Source organism: Aythya marila, assembly GCF_965140915.1.
Source record: "Aythya marila genome assembly, chromosome: 10".
NCBI lineage: Eukaryota > Metazoa > Chordata > Aves > Anseriformes > Anatidae > Aythya > Aythya marila.
In genome coordinates this window covers 7585310-7607119 of record NC_139051.1, presented here as the reverse complement: position 1 = coordinate 7607119, position 21810 = coordinate 7585310, and the positions used below count along the sequence as shown (strand labels likewise).

At 44.5% G+C, this 21810-nt stretch overlaps 1 protein-coding gene across 10 annotated transcripts in view; it reads right to left on the bottom strand.

Moving 5' to 3' along the window:
- Positions 1-21810, bottom strand: part of CADPS (calcium dependent secretion activator) — a gene marked incomplete at its 5' end in the record, with an annotated part of 195724 nt that overhangs the window by 84050 nt on the left and 89864 nt on the right. For all 10 annotated transcript variants that reach the window (XM_082768147.1, XM_082768149.1, XM_082768152.1 and 7 more), the window contains 4 exons: positions 7878-8090; positions 8934-9042; positions 17214-17280; positions 19524-19663. In XM_082768147.1, coding sequence (XP_082624273.1) covers positions 7878-8090; positions 8934-9042; positions 17214-17280; positions 19524-19663 — 529 coding nt within the window. The remainder of the gene's footprint in view (positions 1-7877; positions 8091-8933; positions 9043-17213; positions 17281-19523; positions 19664-21810) is intronic.

Genomic DNA, 21810 nt, shown 5'->3' with positions numbered 1-21810 from the left:
ACCGCATGAGCCTGCAAGACCAAAATGCTTTTCAAGGAAATATGAGCAAGAACTCTGCTCAGTTGGTGATTTAAAGTGTGATTTTCTGACATGAAAAGGAAGACAAACAGCTGCAGTTCCCCCCACACTGACCCAGTGCCACAGATCCCATGTCTCCAAATCAATTGGGATAAAGCAGGCGTGGCTGGAACTAGAGCTGTCTCCGCAGGACGATGACACACACATGTATTTCTCTTAAATGTCACACCTGCACTGGTCTAGAGGCTTAAAATTCTTAAGAATAGCTAGGAGAAGGTTAAAAAAGGACAGCCCTACACTAAACTTAGTTTCCCTTAATTATTAGAAGATAAACACATAATTTGTAATTTATTTTTGCATTTTGATTTTTCTAAGGGACTCACTTTTTAAAATGAAATTTAAATATCAAATAGGTACCAAATTAGGTACCAAAAATAGGTATCAATTTAGGTACCAAAAACATTAAACTTCCTAGAAAACACAAAAAGACAAGGATAGTTCTAAATATATTGTTCTTCCACTCCAGACAGCTGATCTATGATTTAAAATAATCCTGACATCTGCATATAAAATTTTATATATAATTGTCCTCTTTCAAAGTGGCTTGCCCAGTCTGATGAGATTTTAAATAAAGTACAAAGTGTGAGTGGCTAATATTCATACCCAAACTGTACAGCTAATTTGTAAGTACTTTAAATTAATTGTTTCAGTCAAATACAGCTGCTTTTTTGACCCTGTTCTGTTATTCCAGTCAAAAAGAAAGGAGAGACCAAAGAAAGAAAGTTATATGATGCTCCAGTAACTTACAATCCCTTTCCAAGGTGCCGTGCCAAGCTAGCTGGTGCTTCTTTGTTCAAGCCCCAGACAAAATGCTGCTGCAGGCCTCCAGAAGTTATCTTACATATTTAGACAAGCTGCACACAAGTGCAGCTGAAAGGTGTTCGATGGTGGTCTCAGAAGGGAGGCTGCGAGGAGAGGTAAATTGGCAGCACAGACTCCACAAACCTTTCTTCTTGAAAACTACAGACTCCGGCCTTTTGTGCAACACTCGGGGGCTTACATTATTGTCTGCTCTTAACTACTGCCTTTTTCATTTTGTTCATCTTTATCCAGTTTGCGTTTTCCACTGACTCCATTAACTAGCCCTCCGCCAAACACGCACCCTGTGCAAGTGTTTGAAATCAGACCCTTCAAGGTTTGCCAGTGTCGGGAACACAAAGACTGCAACAACAACAACAACAACAATGAACAACAAAGGACTGTCCCACCATTTTGTCCTATGTTCTCTCTTCCTCTTTATCTAACTGTTGTTTAAAAAGGAAGAGACAAAACGGTCAAATATCTCATTCTTGTTTTTTTGTCTGTTTGCTATTTTGTTTTTTAAATATATTTCACTGCTCTCTGCATTTCTTTGGCTAGAGTAATAATTTTGGCAGATTTTGCTCTGTGAGTGATGAAGTTAATGTTGGGGGACAAGCTCCATAAAAGAATTCTTGTTATAAAAGGCTGTAGGTAGCCATTTTATTGTAAGAATTTTTTACTCCAGATTTCTTTCTTTTCGTTAATGAATGACTTTTAGTACCAAAGGCAACTTAAAAATCCAGTAAATTTTACGACATGTTTGTTTATTAAAACAAAAAACAAAACCAAAAAAAAATAAAACCAAAACCAAACAAGTGTAAATTAAAAGGTGACTTTGTATCTTACTCATCTGGAAAATGTGTGCTTGTCATATCTGCTTGACATTACAAGAATGAAGATGTGGTTTGGACAGTAACAAACAATGACACTAGTCAACCTCATCAGGAGACATGAAATAAAGGAATGACAATGATTGATGGCAGCTATTCATTTACAGATACGTCTAGAAAAGTCTTCACTGGCATGGTCGAGCAAGTGGGAGAAGTTCTCCCATCCCAGGGGCGAGGGGCGGCGGCATGCCCACCCTCGACTGGGCGCTCTAAGGGGCGGTGAGGTCCCCTCGTGCTCTGGCTGCCTGCGCAGGGCTAGCTACACGCTCGGGCTGCAACTTGTGAAAGACATTCGGAGGGGAAGAGGCTGGAACCTCATTTTGTTTGGCTGTGTGGAGTGAGAGGCTTTACGAGCAGATAGCAGTGTTCTGGGGGAAAGATAACGTGCCGGGCTTCAAAATGCCAAGAGCGTTGCTTACGAGCGAGCTGCTGGCAATGACTGGTGACTTACCCGTCCCCTCCTCGGGTGCACCGTGGCACTGCCACGGCCGAAAGGGGACTGTGTGTGTCCCAGGCTGCGCCCCCTGCGCACAGCGCGGCGAGCGGCATCGCGGCGAGCAGCATCACGGGGAGCTGCATCGCGGGGAGCTGCATCCCAGCGCCGCCCTGCCAGCAGCCCCAGCTCTCAGCCGGCTCAGCTCGCCCCTCAGCTGGGTGCCTACGGCCTCCTCTTTCATTTTGTTCCGTCTTAGAAGGTAGCTTGAGATTTAATCGGCTGCTTGTTCCTTTGTTTTATTGCTTTTCCCCTGCTGCAAACCAATTCCTTCCTGCTCAAGTTGCACTTTTAAGAAACGGTTAAGAATTTCCCTGTACATCACCAGACACACTGTGCACTGAACTGAAACCTACGTTACCTGACGTTTGGTAGTTAAATGAATAAGAATTTGTACTACGCACTTATATAATTCCTCGTGTAGTAAGTTAAAAGCACATTTTTAGAACAGCTATTTATAATAGAGAGCATTGTTTTGCAGCTTTTTTTATAACTATTTAAAAATATTTTGAATTGGATGACTGTGGAACCCTGCGAATTTATATTTCATAAGTTAGAGCCCCATGCTTCTTACAGCATGTTGATGTGATTTACAGGCTATATTTCAAATTCATGCAAGTTGTGTGAGAACTGAAGTAACATTTTAATTCTGCATTCCTGCAATGAAGCCTCTGCAAGTTGACAATACAGAAGACACAGCAGCGTTCTCATGATATCTCTATCTATCTAACAAAAATAAAGCAATTAAAGCACAAAAACAATAAAAAAATCTAACAGGATAGCAATGCATTGTAGTGCAAATACATGTAATGTTGCCAGACCCAAGTTCATTCATTCGTTCACTCTTTCTTTCTTTCTTTCAAAGTGGCAAAAATCTGTATTTCCATCAAATTAAACTTTTTGTGGTAAAGTCTGGTAAGAATCCTCTTTGGAAATCCAAACATTTAGGAAAAGAAAAAAGAAAGAAAAAAGGAAGTGTCTGCTGAGAAGGAATTCTGCCTGCTACCCAGGGGTATAGTTACACACACGCACATACTTACACACAGAAAAAAAAAAAAGAAGAAAAAGAAACAAAAGGCGAAAGGAGAAAAAAAGGAGTCTCGATTGATGGCCAGGAGGGATGACACCACCTGTTCCTTCTCATAATTGCATTCAGATACTCTGGATACATATTTGCCAGCTCTCATGACCCACTGATGCTATTCCCTCCTAAGGAAAGCAGGCACTCACCAGGTATTAGAGAAGCAAGCTTTTGGCACCAATAGAGGATTTGTGTATTTAAGTACGTGTTTACGCCTGAACAAAGACTAAAGGGAAGCTCTTTTACAGCACGAGTTTGTGCTTTTAGCTTTTTGAAAGCAGGTGTCCCAGTAGGTAAAGGTAACGATACAGGACAAAATAATAAATCCTCTGCCTTATCCTTTAGCAAACGTTGCTTTGATTGGTGGCTGAGACCCCCACTAAAAGATGTTTTTACAATTATCTGGGGGAGCAGCAGCAGCCCCTCCGTGCCTGACGTATTTCGCTGCCAAAATCATCCCCTGCTGTGTTGACATGAGAGGAAACTACCAAACCTGGGTGACTCAGGCTTGCTCTCACAAGGCATGCGTGCAGGCGGAGGGGCATTTTTTGGCTTCTGCGGAGTCCTGCACCTTGTCTAGACCTCGTCGGGCCTCCTGCCCTACCTTGCTAGGCTTTGAGGAGTCCGTGGTTAGCCCCGCACGCTGGTGCGCTGCACCAAGCTTGGCATCGGAACGGAAGGAAAGGAAATTGTGAGAGTGCAAAATGATCTGTTTTCAGGCAGTAAGCAGTCAACTAGATGTAAATTCCATGAAACAAAAGAAGGTATTATTTACAGTTTTATTGTGATGTTAATTGATATTTACATCTCGGAATGAAAAATAGAAATGTTAATGATTGGCTTTACTAAGAGGATCACTTGATGCCAATGTGAAAGCCAGGGAGAGAAGGCAATTATGCAAACATCACATGCATCCTAATTTCAGTATGGAAACTTACATTTCAAACCTAAATTCAGGAAAATAACATGGAAAGTTTGTACTACAAAATCTAAACATGAGAAAGATTTAAGAGAAGAAAAAGCACATTGCATATGTCAGATAATCTAGTCTGATTATCTGAGCTGTGCTAGCTACAGGGAAGCACTTACCCTTGAGTCCAGCTAGAAGTTAGCAGGGTAAGAAGGAACAAACCAGAATAACATAAAGACTAGCAACAAGGCTCAGGAAAGCAGACAGGAGCCCTAACCTAGCAGCTAAATATTTGGGTTCAAGCAAAGAATGAAAAAGAAACTTAAAGAAAACCAAACCAACCAAAAATAAAACACAGCTGAAAAATTTCTTATGAAGCTCAATAAACCTAGCTACTTATTATGGGGGAACAAATCATTACAAATTCGCAAAACAACCAACTCTTTGTATATGGTGTATATGGTCATTAAATATAAACAGACATTAAAAATGAAATATAACCACAAGTGATACGTAAGACAATTACTGACCAATCTTCAATGTTAAAAAGAAAATGGTTTCAAAAAAAAAAAGAATGTTGAGCATGTTTGGGAATTTTGTTCAATGCATCACTAACACAGAACGAACAAAGATTGGTGCTTTCAGACAAGTGACCACTTTTATGAAGCTTAAATATTGCCAAAAGGTGTAGTATGTATTGGCAGCATTATTGACCATAATACTGTGCATGATTTCAACAGTAAACAAGAACAGTTTGTTTTTTTTTTTTCTTTTATAATGCAAATATTGGAGAAAAGCACAACTTTGCGGTAATGGATTTTTTCTTTCAAATTGTAGCAAAATAAAAAAGCAAAACTTCACTCTAACAGGGATTGTTCACCCACATAAAAAGGACTGTAGTCATACAAAAATTAATGAATAGCAGGATCTATTTTTTCAGTACTTCAAATGCAAATAAAATATATTCCACCCTTGTTCGGAGCTGTCTGCTTACTTCCAAGACAAGCGTTGCTATCGGATGCCTGATGAGAATTTCAGCAGTGCTCTGAGTTTGTATTTACTAATTCAAATGAGGCGGGAACCTCATGAATTCACTATTGCTCCCAGGTTTCTCAAACAGCAAAATATGTTCTTCTCAAGTTTGTTTAACAGACAGCTCCATTACAGGAGTGGAAGGCTGGATTTTCTCTGCATGTGCATGCATGCGCATGTGCCATCTCGGACTGCTACAACATGAATGCTAGGACGACGGTTACTCATCAAACTGCTTAACATTTACTTCTTTGCAAATCCTTCATTTACCACAGCCTCTAATAAGCACAAATATATGACACGTATAAAGATAAACGAAATGTCTTGCAAAAGTCCTTACCTTTCTGCAGGTCGAAAAATAAAAATAATTTAAAGAAAACGAAAACAAAAAACAAAAACAACAAAAAACAGTAACAAACCAAGACCCTTTAAAAATGCAATACTTGATAAGATTGAATTTCAAGACTGAAGGAGCTGAGATGTGTATTTGTGTATTTAAGACTCGTGATAAGCCATCATGTGTGGCATGCATGATTCACTTCTGCTGCTTCTTATTAAACTGCTGTGCCCAATGACTTTTTTCAATGAGTATCGCTGCATACATACATTAAAATATGAAAAATGAGCAGGCCTTGCTGTTGAGACGACGGGATACTGCGGCATGCATCCCTCCTTCTCCTGTAGGATGAAGACTTGGTGCACCAAGAGGTTCCACAGGGATCCTGATCCCAGGCAGGAGGAGGAAGGAATACTGAGGAACAAACGCACTATTTGCACGGCCTGGGGGATGCTGAAGAAGCAAGTCATGACCAGGGTGAGGAGCTGAGTGGTTTCCACGCTTTGGCACAACACAGCTGGAAGGGCTTCCCAGCAAAAAGGGGAGCCTGAAGCCACCCAGCTTGTGAGGAAGACACATTGCTGATGGAAAGAGGCAATGAAGAGGCTGAATGATCTGGATTTGGAGCTGCTATTGAGTGAGGGAAACAGGTCAGATCCTGACCCCCAGATGTCCTGCAGGTCCAGGGGTGAAATCTCCCAGGGAACCCAAGTTTGGCTTTGGCTCTCCTCACTCACACAGCATTTGGCTGTGCAGGGGGACAACACCTCATGGCCCTGAGAACCTCCTTTCCTTCCCCAAAATCCTGGCAGGCTTTTTGCTGTGGGTGCTGCCAGGCAATTACCATGTGTCTGGGAAAGAGGCCTCCTCTCTTTGCCCAGGAGACCCCACATATGGGTCTGGCAAAATGAAAACTCCATAAACTCCAGCACAAAGTGCCTGGTATTTCCTACAACTTTTTGACGCAACATTTTGGGTAGAGGTAAACACAACCCACTTGTAGGAAGCCCGTGCCTACCTCCCATCTTGGCTTTCTGAGAGGCGTTCTTCCCCCCAGATCCCAATCCTTTACACCTTTTGCCCCCCCCAAACCAGTTACTTGAATGGGATGAACAGGATGAGGGGCACTGAAATGGAAACACTGTCTATGTGTCTACCAAGCTGCATCATGCTACATCCTCATTCACAGCAGCAGCAACGCGGGGCAGACAGGAGTCCAAAATAAGCAGGCATGTGGAGGACACACACACAAAAAGGGCAAACAGCTGTTTTCTGCTGTAAAATTGATTGTACAGATATATGTCTTGCATTGTTATTATAAAAAAATATTGACATGAAGAAGTTAAACCTATAAAAAGATGTTTTAATATTTGTAAGTCAGGGGTAGATTTTCTGGGTTCCTTATAACAAGGGATTAAGAATTGTAACAGCCTCATAGCGACTATTTTAACTGTTAAAATCTGATCTAATTAGAATTTACTAATATTTGCACTTTTCCTTATTTTAGTTTTATTTTATCATACTAATTCCTCACTTTTGCTGAAATGAACGAGAACTGCTGTATGTCACACCACAAAGGGATTTGAGATGTGCTATCAAGGTACCATCAAACAAAAAATGAGCAAAGAGAACACTACATTTTCAAGACAAAAGAAATTGGTCTAAATTTGAAATTAACAGAACTGGGTATAACTGCACAGGACATGCTGCATAACTACAACTTAAAAGATGATTGCTTTAAATTCACATCTAACTGGCCTGCAAAGCAACCTGTTAAAAATACCATATGTTTTCCTACAGTTGAATATTCAACAGTAGACCTCTTTTTTTTGTGCGCATTTCATACTTGCGAGATTTGCACCTGTAGTTCTGAGCACGTGATACATTTGATAGACAACTAATGGCACTAATGAATTGCTCTGATCTCGGTCTGCAGTTTGTTGTGTGGGGGTAAAATGGGTGTCTGCAGAAAGCAAGTGGGGTCTTGGGCTCTCAGATCTGAGTCTCTTATTTATCAAGTATTGCACTTTCAAATAATCATTGATAATTTCCCAAGGAATTTTGTTTTATTGGGCTTGGTTTTGTTAAACACACACATTAACTGGTTCTGGATCCACTGATGTAAAAAGCAGCTTAATGATAATGAAAAAGAACTGTTTTGGAATCAAAAACACGTGCGTGAATATTGATTTATATCAATGCAGAAAATCTTTCCATCAAAGACTTCTGCCCTCTAAGAGAACTTAGTTACTTACAAAATTGAGAGATTGGGGCGTCTAGCTGGGGAACATTTCCTCCTTTAGCATTTAGCTTTTGCACTTGGGTAGGCGGCACAGGTTTGTGAGACTGCCCAGTGGCTCGGTACATGGCTTGGACCCACAGGATGCGGTCCTGCTCATCGTCACTTGCAAAAATCACCGTGTCTCCTTCCTTCACAGCGTTGAAGAATGCTCTGCCGCCTTCCAAACCTGTCAGGAGAGGAAGGCAGGCTTTGAAAGTGGCACCAAATTTCCACAGACTTTAGGCTGGCAATGGGCATTCACCGGCCACCCACAGCCCCATCACTTTGGGTGCCCCCCAGCGAACCCAGGGCTTGCCCTGCACAAGAACTGCTTGGCTGGGTGCTCGTTTCCATTTCAGCCCCAATTAAGCACCCTTCTTCCCATCTCCCCACCATCAGAATAAAGCTGGAATCAAGGTCTTGACCGCAAACCTACTATGTCTATCGTCGTCTCCTCTGGGGGACACCATTATCCAGGACATGGGGAGGATCAACACACTCAGTGTTGCCCCACTGAAATAACAGAAACGTGGTGCTCCTCCACTTGAAGGAGTGTCTCAGCACCACGTACACAAGCAGGCACCTCCAGGTACCAGGGGCCTTCCTGCCCCTTCCCCTCACATGCATCTACCAGAGAGAAAACGGGACGGCCAAAAATGCTGGGTCGGTCCCATAAGTATTTTCTACTGTAAGGACAGGCATAGCTGCTAACCTTTTATTTAGGGAATATAATCTGTAGGCAGAGGTTGGGATTATCACTCAATCTGTGCATTCAGTTCCCAGCCAAACTGCACTGGGATGTACGCATCTAATTCACTTGGGCTCCCCAGAAAAGACAAGTCTTCCCCTCCTCTTGTGCAACTCCTTCCATCTATTTATAGGAAAGTCATGCATAGCTAATGATCAGTCTAAACACAAACATATTTACAATAAATGCTGATCGCAGTTCAGCAGCAAGCAGAGAGGGAGGATCCCAGCTGGGGAGCTGCGTTCAGCGCCGCGAGTGGCAGCAAGCGGCCGGCCGCCCTACCTGGCTGCGGGTCGGTGTAGTCCACAGTGTATCCGTCGAGCTGCAGCAGCTCTTGAGGTTCGGCTTTTTTCTCCCGGTAGCTGCACATAGCAAACGTATATTGACTAACCTGAAGGAAATCACAAAGCTAAGATGGCACCGGGTGACCACGGCAAGGCAATCCGAGCTGCTCACGAACGTGGTTTACAGGGACTGGGGGGTGTGGGGTCATTTCAGTGGTAATTGCTGATGAGACACACTAAACTTTTACCACGTTTTCTCGAAGCACTCTCTTACCATCCCCTGCCGAGGCAGGCACCTAATTCCCCGCATCGGTGCATACAGGGGTTTAATTTCCTCCCGACGAGGGAGCGCCACGCTTTAAAAAACTCTATCACTCATCCCCAGACAAGTGCAAGAGTGACACCCTGTCACAAACAATGCGAGCTAAATTGCTAGGTGCCAGTCATATTAAAGCAATCTTAAGATCCCACTGATCTCGGCAGTTGTTGTCATCAGTGCTGTAAATGGCAGCTCTCACTCCTCTGAGGTACCATCTGCATGACACGACGCATTCAATGTCAAGCTCTTGACGGAAGCCGACTGGGCTGCGGGGTTTCTGCCAGGCCCTCCCATCGCCGTCGGGAGGCCATCAGCCCGCATCAAGGCCCCGCCGCGCTCCCCTCGATCTGGATGGGCGGCGAGGAGCCCGGCCGGAGAGGAGAGAAGAGGAGAGAGAGGGGAGGAGAGGATTCTCTGTGCTCCGGGCTAGGAACTCACGGGGGGAATTTACTGTCAAATGATTTCAAGTGACTCCGGGAAGGTTGTGTCACATCTCGGACGCCTTACGTAATTTTATTAGGGTGGACATCTTCTTGACCTCTGGAGGAAACTTTGGCTTCCGAGGGGGTCTTTAAAACTCTGGTGGGTGGCAGAGGATCGTACTCGTCATTTTTTGGGAGTCGGGAAAGATCCTGAAAGATGGGCTTCACGTGAGCAGCTGCTCCCTCTGCACCAAGCAAGCAGCTGGGGGATTTTGCCTCCAAACTCCAGAGGAACCGTTCTGTTATAAATACACATCCAGCATACATTTTGGTGGCATCTATCGCTAATAAAATGTCATTTATTTAAATCGGGGGAGCCGTCTATTGGCTCAGCATCCCCAGCCGGCGCTCGGTATCTTGCTGCCCTCTACGGGCCTCTGCTAGCTGCCAGCCTGCTCTCGGCAGCCCCTGCCTGTGCCGTGCCTTCCTCCAGGAACAGCTCCAGAAACCACCTAAGAATAAACCCTATCATTAACACGTCTGTGGGAGTAGGACTGAAAGTGATGCTTTCAGCATCTTGCATCTTCCTCAGAGCCACCAGCTCGGCTGAAGGACTGACACGTAACGGACCAACAGCAGGAGCACACCGCTGCACATCGCGTGCTCTGAACCCTGCGTGCGTACCCTCTTGCCGGCAACACGAAAAATTAAAAAGATTAACGGGAAGAAATCTAAAAATAACCTAGTGCCCCTCAGCACAACGTTCAGGCGACTCCTGCTCATTCAGTCAGACTTGCGGTGTATTGCTGCCATCTCCTGGACAAACTCCTGAATGAGTTTTATTTACGACAAGATCCTGCTGCTTTCCTCTGAATGGCAGGGGTTTGGTTTCTCTGCATTAGACAGCCTGAACTTCAGGGACTGCAAGATAAATTCAATTCCTGAAACCATTCGCTGCTAATCTACGCTGACATTGATGGAAAACATTGATACAAGTAATGCTTTTTTAATCCTGTAAACTTTTAGCAACAGGTAAAGTCCTTTCAATAGGTCAGTTTCTTCTGCTCTGGCTCTGAAGATGAGGTCTGTATTTACAGCTCCTCCTCACATACAAATCTCATCTTCGGACCCAGCAAATACTATTCATCTCTGTCAATAAGGCAGCCAGACCAGCACAACCATAATGGACAGAAACACACACAGGCTTTTCAAAGCTTACACCTCCCATGTTAAAAGTTACAGAAGAGAGATGTCAATGGAAGACTTTGGTGGAGCCATGCTGGGATAGGTGTAAAGCAAGCTGCCCTGTCCTGCTAGCATTCACCTGGTTTCCTTGGAAGAAGCTGGTCTACATCATTACTCCAAGAAATCTCCAACAGAAACCTACAGGCCAATCTACAACATGTGTGGAGTCAGGGCTCCTCTGGGATCACGTCCAACTGCTGCTCCACTAACGCAGCTCGAGCCCAAAGCCCAAGCCCCAGGTTGCCCAAGGGGCCGCTCACGAGCCTGGCAGTAGGCTTGGATCAAGCTGGAGGGAGGAGACAGCTGTTTGCTGCTGCTGTCCTCTGGAAAAGGAGCCAGTTCTGCCACGCAGAGTGCCCACAACGAAACAACTCGAGCTAGCAGCTTCAAGGGCTGCCATGCCACATCTTGCAACCTAGAGCTTTACTGCTTGGGGTCAGAAACAAACTGATGCCCTGGCTACCAGTGAGATGTGGCTCCGTCCATTTCTGAGTGATGTTAAAGAAAAATCCTACAAAATGAGATCCTAGGAAGTACGTCCCAATCTTGCTTTGCTGCTGAGCAGTGCTGCAGGGTCAACTGGAGATTTCAGCTTGCCTCTCATCAGTCCCCTAAAATACCGCGCGTTACAGAGCCTGCCTTCGGCAGCAGCTTAGAAGTGGCCAGACAAGTGAAACAGTTAATAGCAGAAATTAATCTTACAGCCTGCTGAGTTCACACTGAACCATAGCTGAGTATGAGAGCGAGCAGATGGGATGGGCGAGATGAATGGTTTGAGTAATTGAAAAAAACGGGTAGAGAGGAAACCGAATGAAGACAGAGGAGAAATCTCTGCCCAGGGAGGGACAAACTCTCAAAGCAACTGGGATTTTGTCCAGGGACTAGATGAGGGCCAGGAAAGGAGCATCTAGGGAAGCTGAACTGAGCGAAACTAAGAGAAGGGAAATAATCCAAGGCTGCCCTGGCTGGTTCCTTACAAAAAAAAGGGAAAATGCTTTGAAGAATAATTTGAGACAGAAGAACAGAAGGAACAAAGTGGGAAAAAAAGAAAAAAAGAAAAAGACAAAGAAATTGAGAAAAGGGGAAACAGACAGCTGGAGACAAATGCCAAAGTTCACTATTCCCAGACTGCTAAATTAGATCTGACTTTCTTGGCACTTGACCATATTCTGTCACCAGCTATATAACCCGACTGATTAATGCATACAGTAGATATGTATTAACCACTACTGACTTCATCCCCATTTTTCCACCAAGTACTCCTGCCCCAGCCAGCACCACGTGCCCGAGAATCCTGCTCAGACCTGTTAATTGTCATCCCTTGCACTGCGAGCACCACACAGCTCAGTAATTCGCTTCCCCCTTTCCCCGTGTTGACATAACACCGCCCCGCTTGGGTTAAATTCTTAAATGGACCTTTCCTAGATTAACAGCATGCATTTTGTCCCAAGGGAGAGAAACTGTGCTAAGATACTGCCAGTTGTAATACAGCTTTCCACTTTGATGGGAGGCTCTTGTCCTCTGGTTGCAGCTGTATGTTGCCTCCCGAGCCCTTTACTGACACAAATGAGCAGAGGAAATGATCTGGCTTAAAGAAACAAATGTGAAAACAACAGTTTTCACATCTCAGCACATCCGTTCATCCCTAAACAATTGCACATAGCAGTTGTCCTAGCCTCCAAGCGGGAGGGGTGCGTGTTTTCTCCTCGGGCAGGTCTGCGGGATGGGAAGCCGTGCCTGCTACAGCAGCTCGCCCCATGCAGACGGGACAGCAGGATCTGCTTCAGCCAGGTGTAACCAGCCGTGTGGCTGTTTAACCAGCAGTTCCCAAATGTTTTGTATCATCAACACCCAAGGGTTTCTCAGGAATCACCACCTACATCCAGTTCTCAGCAAGGGTCTAACTGAAAACATGATTTAATAAGATTATGGGGACCACTATGGGTCATTCACCTTCACCTGAGGACCACCATCTAGGACTGCTGGCGTAGCATACTGCAATTCTGCCGAATTATTTTCCAGTTCTGCTGGTTATTTGGAGTTACTGAGTACTTACTTCATTTCATTTTCTCCCAAGTCAGCTGAGTTTTGCTAAAAGCAGGAGCTGTCACCATTAGTCTAAATTATAATGAGCGCAGGGAGTCTGTCACCAGAACAATAGATCCGGGCGAAGACACTGCAACTGGTTCTAATCTGCAGAGAGCTGATCTGCTTCCAACAGCATTCTGCAAACACCATCAGACACAATCAGCTGAAAACTGCTTCAAGCTACTCAGCAGACATGTCATCCAGGTACCATGGAGTGTTACTTCCCATATGCTGCCAGAGCACAGAAACGGGGTTATGACAAGAGTAAAACAGATTCAGTCTGAAATCTCAATGTAATTAATTCATTTGCCCTTAAGAATCATTAAAGATTTCCTATTGCAAAGCTGGCAAGCCCACCAAAAGCAGCAGTAGTGTTGTTGCCAGCAGAGGACATTAGACCTTGCAAAGAATTAATACAGGCTCTGTCAGCTCCCAGAAATCCCAGCTTTCGTGTGATCAAGGGTCCAATTGACAAACTGGCTGAAAATTGTATCTCGTGCTCAGGCAGCAACTCAGGAAACAATCGTAACATCTGTGCTGGATGCACATTTTCTTTCCTAACCAGTCACAGAGAACGCTGCCCTAAATTGTCCCACTGCTTTCGCTTACCACCGCCACTGGCATGACTGCTGCCTTTACGAAGCATTTTCCTCACTTGCGATGCTGCGGACCATTTCCATCCAAGCTCAGGGCCATATTCTGCCATCGCTTTCACGCTGCATATCTCAGGATTTAAAATTAGGCAAGTAACGAGTCTCTGCCATGTAATTTACATCTAATCAGTATTCTGCTCTTCTGCTGCTCATCTCAAAGGGTGTCTACGAGAAGGGTGGGCAGCGTGCAGAGAGGACTGCGATTCATTCGAAAGAGGAAACTATCCCCTCCGTCGCATGGGTGCAGGCTGGAGGAGCGCACACACCGGCTCTGCAAGCTGCTCCGTGCTGCCCACCCTCACCGGGGGGCGAATGAAGCCCACCCAGCAAGGCATGTGCTGAAGAGGTAGGGCCCAGCTCCAGCAGTGGCACAAAGGAACTGCTCTCACCCACTACACCCAAACAAACCATCTCCTGTGCTGCCTTCGCAGCTACACAGACACAGAAGGTGCGAGGGATTATTCCACCCAAATTACAAGTGAGTTATTGCTCCTTTCCCCTTCTCTCCAGGGCTTATGGAAGCCAAGTCGCAGTGGGAACGCTCCCCATAGAGCTCCTTTTTCCATGTACGTGTGCAAAGCCCCCGTTCATCCCGGCGAGGCATCGCTGACAGAAAAGAGCCAAACTGCCATCAACACCTTCCTCCACGGTGCCGCCTATGCAGCTTGGCACCTTTGAGCCTTGTTTAGATGGCTAGGAAGAGTCTGAGCATTTATTACCGTGAATCTCTTAACCTCTGGCACAAGACACCACTGCACAGCACTGAAGGAACCGAGGCTGGACCAGCTGCCTCCACCTGAAACGGGGAAAGCGGGGCAGGAGAGGACACGGGACCTGCAGGATGAGGTTACTCCACGAGGGAGGGGAGAGGAGGTGGAGCTGCAGCAGAAGATGCTACAGGTAAGGGACAGAGATAAGGGATAAGAAAGGAAACATTTATTCACCCAGACTTAGGCCCCTGTCCTCTTGGCCGTGTCACGCACAGACCACAACATCCCACAGGGACTCTATGGGATCTAACTCTTGGCTCCGGTGCCAGCAGGAGCCTGGTGTTGATGCCTGAGCTCCTGAAACGCAGGCTGCTCCTCATCCATTCTTTCTGTAAGTAAGCCAGCTCACCTTCCTGCCAGGGTTATTCCCTGTCTGTGCTTCGGCAGAGTTCAGAGCATTCTGGACATCAACACCTTTGCTGCCAATCCCTGTTCATATCAGCACCCATCCTTTGCATTGCATGAAAAGCAAATGACAAACATACGGACAGCAAAGTATTTTTATTCCATCTTTATTGCCTGCTGACATGTTCAATATGCTCAAACTACATCTGAGGGACTGCATAGAGAGTGTTTCTTGTTTATATTTGATGTACGGCAGAACACTTTACATTGCACCAAATGTTGAGCAAACGGTAACATAACAGAGAAGCTGCAGCGGCAGCTGGAATTTCTGAGGTGGGCTACAGAGACTCTCTGGGGGCAAAAGTCTGCTCATCTTATTCAAATGAACTGCTTTCCTGGCCAAATTCTGCTCGTATATGCCAACTGACGAATACAGACCTAGTAACAGGAGAAAACATGGAATAACTGAGCAGTTACATTTCACTGCAAGCTGAGAACTATATGGCAGCTAAAAATGAGAGCTGTAACTGCAGCCCCACAGAAAGGCTGGACAAAAGGCTCCTGAGAGAGACGTGGGGATTAATGCCCAAACTGCAAACCCTCGCACTCGAGAGTACTGATATATTTATTTATGGGAGAAGCTATTTGAGGAAAGAGGAATTGTCCTGTCACACACAGGCCCTCTCTGAAGAAGGGCCCTGCCCTGGAGAATCCCGCTCACAGAGAAAAGGTCCTGAGAGCCTGGTTTAAAGGAGATGAGTTATCTCCCAGGTACAAGCCATACCAGCTGCTTTACAGGTGATCACACGCTGTCACAGCACTTTTAACTTCAGCACAGACCTTAATAAAGACAAGCAATCCCTCAGCTCCTGCACAAGAACAGGGTCATTGTACAACACTCCCCAAAGGCTCCTCCTAAATTATGGCTTCTGCTGGCTCTTTGGGATCCCCTTCCAGCAGCCTAGCCCTGAGAGATGTTGGGTTCCCCCACAAGGTGCCAAGCACCCACCCAGGATCTAGCTGGTCCCTGCAGGGGGACTATTTGCAAACCAGGTGTCGCTGGGAATGGATTACAACAACCCCACACCCACCATTTTTACCTCAATGCAAATATACTTCCTGGACAGATAAAGGCATCTCCTGTGGCTCTTTACCCTAACTCCCTCACTTTTGAGGCCATCCCTACCCAACCTGGGGTACAAAACAAGCACTTCAACTGGCCCTGCTGACTGTACTTGGTTGTTGCACTAGGTACACAGCTGGTCAGTCCAAGCAGGCTTCTGTTTGTGTGGGTCATGCAGTCATAAATCCCTTTTGCCACCCCAGGATGGATTTCCTTATCTGCCACATGGATTAGGGCTACGGAAGCCAGCAGTGATGGAGAAACTGCAATTGAGCTTCCTACTGAGACAACTGAACTTGGAGTTAAAACTAACTCCAGCCAAACTCACCAGTTTGCACCAGGTGGTTCAGGACCATCTGGTCCTGCATCTGGTTTGCACCTTCCCTGATCTTACGCACGGATCCCACATTATTCCATCTCAGCATCTCTTGGTACTTGCACCCAGGACCCTGCACAAAGTTTTCATTTCACGAAGTTGGAGACAACACGCCCTGGGGAACTCAGAGAGGAGGGAGGGAGAAAAGGACCCCAGAGTACACCATGGGTTTATTATCAGGCTGCTGTGAAGACAGAGCCACCCAAACCAGGACCCCACACTTCTGCGATTTATGCAGTGCTTTCAGCTGCCCTTGGGAAGGTAAAGGAAGATCCAACATGCCAAGTACTGACCAGATCCTTTTAGCTTGTATAAGACATCTTCTGCCTGTTTACTTGGAATTATTAACCAGGGTCAAATATACAGGTATACTGGAACTGGGAGGGAAGAAAGTAAAAACAGACAAACAAAAACAAAAATCCCCAAAAAATGGGAAGAGAGGAAAAAGAGAGAAAGACATTGCAAAATGATCAATGATAGCTGCAGACAATGAGAGTCAGCAATGAATGTATGAGTATGAGGACAAGATAACCATCAAGAATGAAATAGTGACTTCTGTTGTAGACAATGATGAAACTTCTGTAGACTTCAAGGGACTTGAAATTTTACCTGGAGGCTCAAAAGAGAGCATTCACACCCAAGTACCTCCAGCCAAGACATAGTTTCCTCCTCACGTCCCTAAATTTCTCACTAAAATTGATTCTCCATTTCACTGAGTGTTGTGTTGCATCAGGAAACTAGTTAGACTGCAACTGAGGTATCCTTGAGGTGTACATATTTAAGAGAAAAAAGATCTATGAATTAACAAAGAACCTGTGCTGAAACACAGTTCTGTATCAGTTACTCAGCAGTGCAAATGGTCAGGATAAACAAATAACAAATAAGAATTAACTATTTCTTGTTGTAATTTAAGATCACTTCTAGTTAAAGCTGTTACCTGGACCAGGACAAAGAAGCGTTTCTTCCATCTCTTCCAAACGTTTTTACCAATGGCCCATAAATACCTAGGAGAAAAGAATCGGTGAATTCAGTACACAAGTGACAAGATGTTGTTTACGGTATCTTTTCTTTATAGCTCGAAACTGAAGTTAATGCAGAAGCAGGAGTAATTACAAGACTCTCAAGCTTGGCAGCATTACTGAGTGTGTTTACTTCTAGCCTGAACGAATAACCTGTAAAGAAAGAGACATAAAAAACTCCCAGAGTCTTGATGTTACACAGTATTATTTTTCTGTTCTTTTTTGTCTCTTACAGCTTGCTCAGAATTCAGAAGCCCTTTAATGCCAGTGAATAGCCACTATGTGGTCAGATGGGCGCAGAATACATTTGCAACGGAAGAATTGAGTGAAGGAAGCCCAAGTGTTGCTTTAAGCCTTCACAAAACCATTTGGCTGAGGGGAGGTGTCAAACAGAGGGCACCTTACTGCAGCAAAACCAGCGCCAAGGACCCCAGCACACAGCAGACTGACTAAAGCAGGTCACTTCGCTGAACAGCTGAAGATGAATTCCTTGAAATCGCTTGGCTACGAGCAAACTGAATAATTTCTAAGGAGGAGGGAATTTACTGTGTTTTACAAAGGAAGAATTAACTTTTAAAATTAATGTCAAAATTAGCATTTAATCTCTGTGATGAAGCAGCTGCTGTGACACTGTAATACAAACACTGGCAAAAACAGCAGCAGCACCAAAGTAATAGTAATTACAAAGACATTGTTCAACACTAATACGTTTTATGTATCATTATAATTACTTTGGTTCTGGCTCAATAAATAGAAAAACAATTCCTTTTTGGTTATGCTAGTGTTTTTTATGCAGGAAGAGATCCAACATATGTACATAGTCTTAGTGAATGTTCAAGCCACAAAACTCCAAGTATTGTGCTAATGTGGGCACTGAGTCCTTGGCTTAGAGTTCAAGAACAGGGAAATAATTGTCTGTCTTACTATTGCCATTAAACCCAGCAGAAAAATAACTTCAGTTACAAAAGCAAGCTAATAGTACAACCCATGTAGTTTTCAGCACCATCTTGTTAATTAAATGTTAGTTGAAAACAGTATCAGAAAAGTCAGGAGTGCTCAGCCCTGTTGCTATTAGATGTGGTCAAAGAAATAGGTATAACAGGTGAATGTTCTTTTTTGCTTTTGGTGCCTGTGTTCACGGTGGAGAAATTAAACTGGCCAAATCTGGCTCCTGACTCTGGTCTCATTAGCAGAAAAGACAGGAAGATGAGGAAAAGGAACTAAAAGAAAGATGAGTGTTTTAATCCATCTAATAATGGATTGAACCTAACAAAACATTCTGAAAGCAAAAATGAAGTAGTTACTTTTATAGCACCAAAAACACACTGGAGAAAGAGTTAATCAAAGCAGTGACTTTCCTAGATAGTTTCTATTTTTTATCACATCCTCAGCTCTGAAGAGTAAACAGAGAAAAGCCTTGCCAATGGCATTAGCTAGATCTTCCCAAGGATGATCTAATTTGTAATTGCATTACCAGTGAAAAGCGTATATCAGCATTTGCTTTTGGGCACCAGGAAAAGATAGGAATGATTCCCTTTTGGCCAACTCAGGACAAGCTAAAGTGCACAGGAATTACATAATCCTGAATTTAAAAATTTCCTTTCTGTTCTGCAATGTAACAACATCTTCTGCCCCTTCGTGGAATGAAGGGGGAGGCCAGGGGAGGCAGTTCGGGATCCCCTGGCCCCAAATCCTCTGATATTGACATATGGAGGGGAGAGGTTTCCCTTTTAACATCCCACTTCATTAGTCCTACTTACACTCTCTTGACCTGCTGCAGGCAACTGCTGTTCAGTTGTACTGTGCATCTCTGTATAAATAATGATGATCACTTTGGAGTTTATTTCAAGCGGAAGGTGCACTGACTTTTTAGTTCTGAGAAGTCAATGCAGGGAAACGCAGAATAATTTAGGAAATTATACCAACCTATCAATAAGGGAGGCAGGCAGTTTGCTTCTTATTTCCTTACAGGAAGAAAACAACCCAGCAATTTCCTGGGGAATGCTGTTTAAAATTTAAATTGTTTGACTGACATGCATTAAAAAGACTAGCTAAGAATATGGAAAATGCATTATAAATGACTGAACTAATGCTGATTCTATATTTAAATTTCTTTTGACCTCCTGCGATCTTGAGAAAAAAATAGAATTCCTCTTGCAGAATCTTAAAAAAAGAGAATTTTTCTAATGCACATGCAAAACAAATTGAGTTTGGATCAAGACACTTACCCAGAGTGCTTCATGTTTTGAGGTTTATCCATTCGTACGGCAAGCTTGATCTTCAGATCCTGATCTGGGCAGTTTTTGGAAACTGTCATTTTGTGCCACTCTGATTGCTTTGGGCTGTTGGGAGTAGGGTGGAGAACAACCTGCAAGCGTCAAAATCAACAACATTAAAAATTGTTCATAAAGTGGGTTTTACTGGGTAACAAAAGCACAGCAGATGAGCTACCTTCCTCCTAGAAGTCAGTGTGGAAATGACTACACACATCACTGAGATTAGCTTTTCTTTATTGTTTTAAAGTTCAGCTTATTATTTTGAGATGAGTTCATATATTCTCTGGCTCCTCTATCTGCTGTGCTGCTGTTCATGGGCTTGTGCAGAACAGAACTGCATTATCAGTTCCCATCTTGCAGTCATTTAAGGAAAGAGAACAATAAACGAGCTTGCAGCTGTGCAGGTAAACCAGCTTAGAAGTGATGGTGGACTGATCTGATGAGCAAACCAGCAACAAGTTTTTGCTGAGGTTACCCCCTACAATACTCCACTGTCAGAGCCATACCATCAGCCGCTAGGCTTCCTGACTTTTCCGTCTGAAGTGTGTTGTTTCAAGGCTTCACAAAGTTTTACCTAAAATGGTTCATCAATTGCTACCTTCAGGCTGTAGATCAGATGATCGGATTTTTTTTGCTTACTGGTAAGACTGTCTGCAGTAGGCAGCACTGTAGATGGGTCGGTTTGTCTGCACTGCAACAACAGATCAAACGTGCATCACATATCACGACAGTGGTCGTTGCAGGACTTTCTGCTTCCATTTCGTGCCGAGAGGAAATGATGGGGCAGTCTCCAGCTGGGATAAATCAACGTGACAGCAGTGACTTCAGTGGAGCTGTGCAGATGAATACCAATGGAAGTGCCTGGCAAATCAAAGAAACTAAAAGGCTCCAAGAGGCAAGTAATCCCTTCCGATCATAGCTGTGCTTTTCCTCTCACTCATTACCCCTCAAAGCAGGGCATCCCCCTCAGCCAGCGAACCACAGAATATTCTTCGAGAACTACACAGCATTCCCAGTTTTCTCCTTGTGCTTCCTCATGTGTCCTCTGACGTGGCTTACCCCTGGGACTGTGGGATGTGTGTCTGTGTGTGAAGGAAAGCACAGCAGAGCTTTAACTGTCTTCACACCAGAATGATGCCCTCTCACTCTTATGCCCATTCCTCTTCCAACACCTTCGCTCTCAGAGGTGACTTTGCCTGGAGCAAATTTATTAGTCTCCACTGTTCTGCAGTGAGATGAATCTCCTTTAAATCCATTAACCTTTACGCAAGCACGCTCTTTTACAAATGGCAGCATTCATCCTTGTTATTTGCTGTGCTTCCATTGCTCCGTGCTCCTGCCAAACGCCAGCCAGACTATAATGTCATATCCAGATACTCAACTTCACTGCAGAGTCAACAAAGTAGTTAGTTTTTTTTTCCTACCACCAAAATATTCTTGACACTATTACCCTCCGATTTTAAAAATTATTTCATTGTCTTCTCCAAGGCCTGAGGTTAACATCAGTAGATTTTGGAGTTTGTCCTTACTCATCAACATTATTTAACACGTCTTATTGGAATACATTCATGCTTTCTCTGGCAGGAGCCTGTTACTAGTTACCTAGATTAACTGGGCAATGCTGGCCTCTAACTCCTGGAGACAAAACCTGTATTTAAGTAAAACCTGAAGAAAAGAAGCAAGTCCTGTACACGGGGTGTTGTTAGAGAAGTGGCAGCTGAAGTTGGATGCCCAGGCTCTGGGCATCATACAGGCATCCCCACTGCAAGGCAGGCCGGGCAAGCACACAGACCATGGCCTTGCATTAAACCTCATCTCTCTGCGAGGCAGCAGCCACTCAGGGTGTTTGGGATACTCTTTACTTTGATTTCTAACTCTTTTTCATCAAAAGGCGCATAAACTTTGTGCGGTGCTGTTGTAATTCATGGCTCTTCCCCTCCTTGCTCTCGGTGGATGAAGCCTTGGCTTGGCTCAAGTCCACGGGCACTTTGCCACTGGCCTCAATAGGGCCAGGATGGATTCCCATGGCTTCAGCTGCCCGTCCAGCAGTTCGGGGCTTGGGAGCGATTTCCAGCTCTCCCTTCGACACAAGTGGTGCAATGAGGAGCGCCGGCCGGCTGCCAGCTCAACACTTGCAATAGAAAGTGAGCATTGTGCGCGCCTGGCAGCGCACAAAGCTGCTTCTCAGAAGGGCGGCTAAGCATGGCTGTTTTTGTGTAGAAACTCTCCTCGGAGCCTT